Genomic DNA, 6,490 nt, shown 5'->3' with positions numbered 1-6,490 from the left:
CACGAGAACATTAGTATTCTTCTTGAATTTTCAAGAATTCAAAAAATTTCAAATTTTTATCAGTTCTTACCAAATTTATCCAGAGTCTGGCTTGATTTATACAGTGAAAATGTCACAAACCACAATACCACTACTGATGGCAAGCAAAGTTTTCTCACAAAGTAGTTGCCATTGATGCTCAGTTTTGGCTGGATTTAGGCACCACAATGATTCAGTGGTTTCTCAGTGGAGTTGGTACAGAAAGAAGCTCAGCATGGAAAGAAACTAGTTTTAAAACAAGGGGAATGTGTCTCTAGGCACCTCACTAACTACCCACATCTACTGCATGAAATAAAACTCCACTTTTCCTTTTGTCTTGCAGAATGAAATACGCACAGTATGTTTTCCTGGCTTCGATCTTCTCCACTGTTGAGCATAGCCTAGCTCAGACCTGTGCAGTGGAGTCTTTCTCTGTGAAAGACAATTTTGATCCAAAAAGGGTAATTATGGTTACTTCAATAGTATATGTGAAGAAGCTTCGTACATGATCTGTTTTTCCAGGTTATGGGTTGGGTTAGTCTAAAGGGGGTCCTCAACAAAAGTTAACTTCTTCTGCATGCTGTCTCTTAGACACTGTTCCTGTAGTTTTCTTCTCTCACTGCTGTTTAACCTTCTGAGTGTTATGGTAAAACTGGCCTTGAAAGTCGGGAATGTTATTCTTTTAGACATCATCTTCTGTTAGCTTGAAGCTCGATACAGATCGCGGGTTTGAGCCGTCCCATGAATGAAACAGTTTAGATCCCCATCAGAGAGAAAGTCCAAACATGTGCCTTGGGGGGCTTCCAACCACCACCAGCCATTCTCAGGAGTCACAGCAAACTGAAAATGTATCTAGTTGGGTATCCTGAACACAGACTGAATCTTGTTTAAACACAGCATTTAATCTTCTTGCATCTGAGGAGGAAATCAGGCCTAACTTCGTGTTGGAAAAGTCCAGACACGTGTCCCAGTACCTATTTTGACTGTCCTTCAACCAACATCTCTCCCAGCTGCAGCTGGGGTCAGGACACTACTTCCTCTACGTAAGATTGACTTTGATGGAAACAAACCCATGTCTGGGGAGAGCATCGGGAATATCCCAGTTTTAAAAAGTCAAAGTTTTATCAGGCTCATGTATTTGGGAATTAAGGACTCTGTTTCAGGCTTAAGTGTGTAACTTGTCAAACAGATCTCATTAGCTCCACTGAAAAATCAAATTTAACACAGCTAAATTCTGCTTTCCTCAATATTTCTATTAATAATGTTAACTTCTGAGGGTTTTTCTGTCTGTCAGTCACCTGTTTAGATTTTGTTTTCATTTTATTGCTTGTACGTTTTCAGGGACGCATTTTTTCCAAGCAGTTTTCTTCCCCCTGACCTCATTTCATTTTCCCCTGCTGCTAGTCTTCCCAGCACATCCTTTTGTCCTCATAGCACACAGAGTCATTGCTTTCTGCCCCATTGGGTAGACCCTTTCCACCACCAGAGACCAACTGTGGCCCCTGGCAGCCATGAGAGTGTCTCCAGCCAGATTGCTGAGGTCTTTGTGGCTGCAATTTGGTGTCGTTGACAGCATCTTCCACAGAAAAGCAGGGACCTGAGCAGGAACAGGGAAGAACCAGTCTAACTTGGAGCAGGGATCTTGGGATGGGAGAAGCTTTCAGTGCAGGGTGACTGAGACAGGAACATCTCACATGACAACGAGTACACGCATGCGGAAGTGCAGAGCTGCTACACCCGCTCCTCCTGGCTCAGAGGCAAGGATCCATCCGATGGCATAGCACGACCTGTGTGCTACATACCCACCCAAACTCAGACTTTCCCCATAGGCCAGGCAACAGGTAGTTAGAAGGGTGCTATATTTACAAAAATGCTTTTGTGCTAAGCTAGCCATGGTGATTGATCCAGATATTAACAGTCTTTCATGTTAGTATGCAGGGAAATGGTATGCCCTGGCCAAGAAGGATCCAGAAGGCCTTTTCCTTCAGGACAACATCTCTGCTGAATACACTGTGGAGGAAGATGGCACAATGACAGCATCTTCCAAAGGCCGTGTGAAGCTTTTTGGGTGAGCTATCTTGACTTTTATCTCTAGCTGCTGCCATGAGGTACTTGAGGAGGGGGACATGGATGGTGATCTATCCTGAGCACATAGTACAACCAGGTTTTCTTCATCAAAAAGGGAAGCTCAATCAAGGCAACATATTAGAAGCCAGAGGTTAGACACTTTTAAGTCCTGGGTTACTTCTCAGCCTGGCTCTGGCCTGGGTCCATCACAAAACTACTGATAAAGTCAATTATAAAGTCAAATCTTTAATGATGGAGCAGTTAGGTAAGTGAGTTGCAACCAAGTGAGAGGATCTAGCAAAGGCTGTGTCACCGCAAGGGCAGGACAACTCTTATTTCACTGAGGTGTTCAAGGGAAGGAGAGGAGTGTAAGTGAGCATTACTTTCACAGATCTTTGAACACAGTGTTGGATGGACTTCTGAGGAAAACGTGGTTAACTCTCAGATGCTGTTGCAATGCCTAAATAGACAGATGGAAGGAAGCTTTAAATTTTTGTCTGTTGGTCATGGTTACTACAAGGGATTACAGCATGTGAAGGGATTAAATAGCTTTCTGGGTGTAGAAAAGAAAATCCAGGGCTTCCAGTAGGCTATCACTAATTCTGTTGTGCATTAACTACCAAGAAGTGCCTAACTGCATGAATAATAGAATAGAGCAGGTGGCTATGAACCTTATAAGTCCTGACAGCACAGCACTCCAGGGTATTTGGGGATGGGGCAAATGAAGCTTTGCAGGCATGTCACGCAGTGCAGGTGGGAAAAATCTTGAAAGGACTCTTCAGAGATCAAGTGGGGTCTCAAGGCTGCCAGGAATTTATTTCTGCAATGGCAGAGGAAAGGGGAAATGCCACTTGTGCAAGGAAGGGAATGAACACACTTCCACCCTTTCACACATCCAGGTAACGCTTGACAAACTGCCAAGATGTAGGTGGCATTCAAAGTAAACAGATGCCAACTAGAGAAGGGCATTAGAAGAAATAAATGATGAAGACAGGCTGTTTGGGCAGCTACAGGATTCCCATAGCCTGCATGAAAGCTTTTAATGAGCTTTGACAGCGGAGTGGCTGTAATTATTTCCATGCTTGTAACAGATGTCCCTGTGCCAGTAGAGCCAGGAGGGGTTAGAGAGAGGAGAGCCAGCTCCCCCCCTCCGCTGGTGGACACGGTGAATGAGCCCAAATGCAGGTCAGCTCACCCTGCAAACTGCTAGCAGGGAGCCAAGAAACAGCATCCATCATTTTGCTTGGTGGCTGTCCGTTTGTACGGAAACAGGTGGTAAGAAGCCAGCTGAGCTGAAGGAAGGCCAGGGCACCGCCCCAGCCGCAGTGTAGTCGCGCAGCAGAGGGGGAACCAGATAGCAGCAGGGCACTGTCGGTCACAGGGGTGGTGTCACAGATTTGCATTACTTAATGACAAACACTGACTTTGCACTAAGAAAGGCCATGCCCATGCCTGGGGTAGCTGTGCTGAACTGTAGCCTGGCTCTTGCCCGAGTCCTGAGTGAGGGACACCCATTTGAAGCTCACGTGCCACAGGGTTTTACCTTCAGTCTCATGGATCTCATTGCAGGTTTTGGGTGATCTGTGCTGACATGGCTGCTCAGTATACAGTCCCTGACCCAACCACTCCAGCAAAAATGTACATGACCTACCAGGGCCTGGCCAGCTACCTCTCCAGCGGTGGTGAGTGAACTTCTCCAGCCCCCTGGCGCTGGTCAATAGCTTACAGCTGCTCAGATTTGTGTGTTTCAGTATATGAGCGAGAAAAACAGTTGAGCTCAGATTGCTCCAAGTGGAGACAAAGCATCCTCTTTTGGGGCGACGCTTTATCCAAACAGTGCTTTTTATCTCCATAGAAGGGACAGGATCCAGAGACTCCCCAGAGACCCTACCTATACACCACATATATTAACAACGAGGCTGCAGATTAGAGGCAATGGGCCACACATACCGAGTTTGTACATCCAAGTGGGGTGCTGACCATAGGGAAGCAATACTTCCTGGGTCCCACAGTGGGCATTATAAAGGTGTCAGTCGTCCTTGTACTCCTCATAGCTAATGGGAGGCGACATGTGGACCCACTTCTGCAGCAAGGCGCAGTTCTCCTCAGACAGACACAGCCGGACGTAACAACATGGACCTGCTAGCTGCAGTCCCCCTTGCAGAAGGTGCTTGTGCTGAACACCAGCTATGCGCCCTGCACACCCCATACTTTGTGCCTGAGTCTCCCATAGCTGTGGGACTCCAGCTGGGGAACTTGGGCAGGAGTTGGCCTGCTAATGCGTAAGAAAGAAGTACGTGAACTTAGTACTCGCAGATAAGACATGCTAAAATACACTTATTTGAGCAAGGCTGGAAACAGGAGGCATGTTTTGCTGAGGCTTCTTGTACAGGAAATGTAATCTGTATGGCCAAAATTTAATCTATATGCCTCCTCCCCCCGTGCTTGAGTGAGAAACATAAAATCCTTTTTTGTCATTGAAAACCTGGGAAGTCCTAATCCTCCTAATACTTACAGCACAAGAAACCAAAGGCAAAAATGCACTGAGCATCATGGGGAACAACATGGTCCCAAGATGCCCTGTGCTTGTCCCAGTTCTTCACTTCATGGTGTGGAGATAAGCTGGATGCAGGACGTGACTTTAGATCCTTTGGGAAGTTATCCCTGCCATATGCTGAAGCGAGGCATCTCCCTGCAGGATGACTAGGTCCATCTCTGCTCTGTTTTGCCCACTGTGGCAAACAAACGTGTTCTGATGTTTCAGGGGACAACTACTGGGTGATTGACACCGACTATGATAACTATGCCATTACCTATGCCTGCCGCAGTCTAAAGGAGGACGGCTCCTGTGATGATGGCTACTCCCTGATCTTCTCACGCAACCCCCGTGGCCTCCCTCCAGCTATCCAGCGCATTGTGCGTCAGAAGCAGGAAGAAATCTGCATGTCTGGCCAGTTCCAGCCTGTGCTTCAGTCAGGTACTTTGGGCTAATTAGCAAGCTCACTGAAATGGCTGCACCGGCAGCTTGTAGAGTAGGTGATAGCATTTACTGTAAATGTGCCAAAAGCATAACAAACTAAATTGTACTCTTTTAGCAACTTTTGTTTTCAAATGTTATATCTAATAAGAAAATAGCTGCAAAGGGAAGTCCATGCAAGGGAGAGTGCCTGCAGCTTAAGTCTTGCCCTTATAGGAATCCTGTGTGCTGAAACTGCACACCACCAAAGGAAGATCCGCTTTGTTACTCTAATAGACAGGATAGGGATGGGCCTAACAACCTGGTGTTTCTGCACTTGGAAATGCTTGTCTTGGCCACCTGCATAACAGCACCTTAGGTCTGTGCACTGTCCTCCAGGAAAGGAGGAGAAGCTGCCTACAGGAAGGAGCACCCTCACTCTTCTTAGCTCCACCATGATTTGTGTCCTGGGTGGTCTGAGTAGCAGAGACAAGGGGCTCTGAGCAGCAGCTTTCACTGTGTCTGTTGGCAGTGGGAGTCAGCAGTTCCTCCACATACATGTGAACGCAGCATGCCCAAAGCCCATTTTGAGAGAACTTTTTTTCTGGAGGCATGGGAGCTGAGCTGCTGTCCATGAGATAGGCAGGTAATTTTTTGGGGCTATGCTGGACACAGAAATTCCTCTTTGTTGGCAGAAATTCCTCTTCATTGGCAACTGAGTGCCCACACACTTCACATGCGTGCTGCTTTGCCTGGAGATTGGCCCTTTACTAAGCCAGGCCTGAGGACCTGGACTGGGGGGTTGCCACATATGTTCTGCACTGCTGGTCAAGAAATAGCAGCTAAAACCTTCTGAAGGACACATGGTTGTATGAGCCAGTCCTCCACTACAGAGCAGGTGCTGGCATCATCCAACGCTATGGGACCGGGACGGGCACCCCTGCCCCACGCCCCTCCATACCGCTTGCTGTGGCAGTGGGAGGGTAGTTGGTGTGTGGGCTTATGCCTAGGTTCTCGTGTAAGCCGAAAACTCATGGCTAGCTGGGACTAGCAAAGGCTGCACAAGTGCTATGCCAACAGGCACAGAACCATGCAAACAGCAACTTTTGCATCCTGCCATCCTAATCTTGTACTGTGACTCAGAAGTACCCTGGGAAGGCTGTAGCTTCACTGAAGACTACAAGGCTGTTGAAGCACTTCTTTGCAAATTTACTTACAAGGACTAATGTTTACTTTTCTTTCTTTCCAGGGGCCTGCTAAAAAGTACAAGTACACTTCTGATCCTATCCTTAAGCACAGGAACCAGACCTCTTGGTCTTGAAGTCGCCACTCAGCTAACAAAAAAAAAAAAAAAAAGAAAAACATAGTATGGACTAGTGTGTTTTTCCTGAAAAACACATGAAAATGTTGGGGGTTTTGTAAACTGTGTGCAATACAGTGTTGATGTTT

The 6,490-nt window shown here is 46.7% G+C and overlaps 1 protein-coding gene across 1 annotated transcript; it reads left to right on the top strand.

Annotated features, from left to right (window-relative positions):
• Positions 1–362: 362 nt before the first annotated feature.
• Positions 363–5,076, top strand: LOC128903103 (purpurin). The gene is made up of 4 exons (XM_054187016.1): positions 363–479; positions 1,950–2,086; positions 3,655–3,767; positions 4,850–5,076. Exons 1-4 carry the CDS (start codon positions 363–365, stop codon positions 5,074–5,076), a joined length of 594 nt encoding a protein of 197 aa, XP_054042991.1.
• Positions 5,077–6,490: the final 1,414 nt, after the last annotated feature.

This window comes from Rissa tridactyla, chromosome Z (genome assembly GCF_028500815.1).
Source record: "Rissa tridactyla isolate bRisTri1 chromosome Z, bRisTri1.patW.cur.20221130, whole genome shotgun sequence".
NCBI classification, from domain to species: Eukaryota; Metazoa; Chordata; class Aves; order Charadriiformes; family Laridae; genus Rissa; species Rissa tridactyla.
This window is presented reverse-complemented; position numbering and strand designations above follow the sequence as displayed.

What these genes read in the sequence shown, in the direction of transcription:
- LOC128903103 (XM_054187016.1), top strand. Translation starts at nt 363, where the DNA reads ATGAAATACGCACAGTATGTTTTCCTGGCTTCGATCTTCTCCACTGTT. An exon ending in ACAATTTTGATCCAAAAAGG is followed by an intron (nt 480 to 1,949) that starts GTAATTATGGTT and finishes CTTTCATGTTAG; the next exon opens with TATGCAGGGAAATGGTATGC. An exon ending in CAGCTACCTCTCCAGCGGTG is followed by an intron (nt 3,768 to 4,849) that starts GTGAGTGAACTT and finishes CTGATGTTTCAG; the next exon opens with GGGACAACTACTGGGTGATT.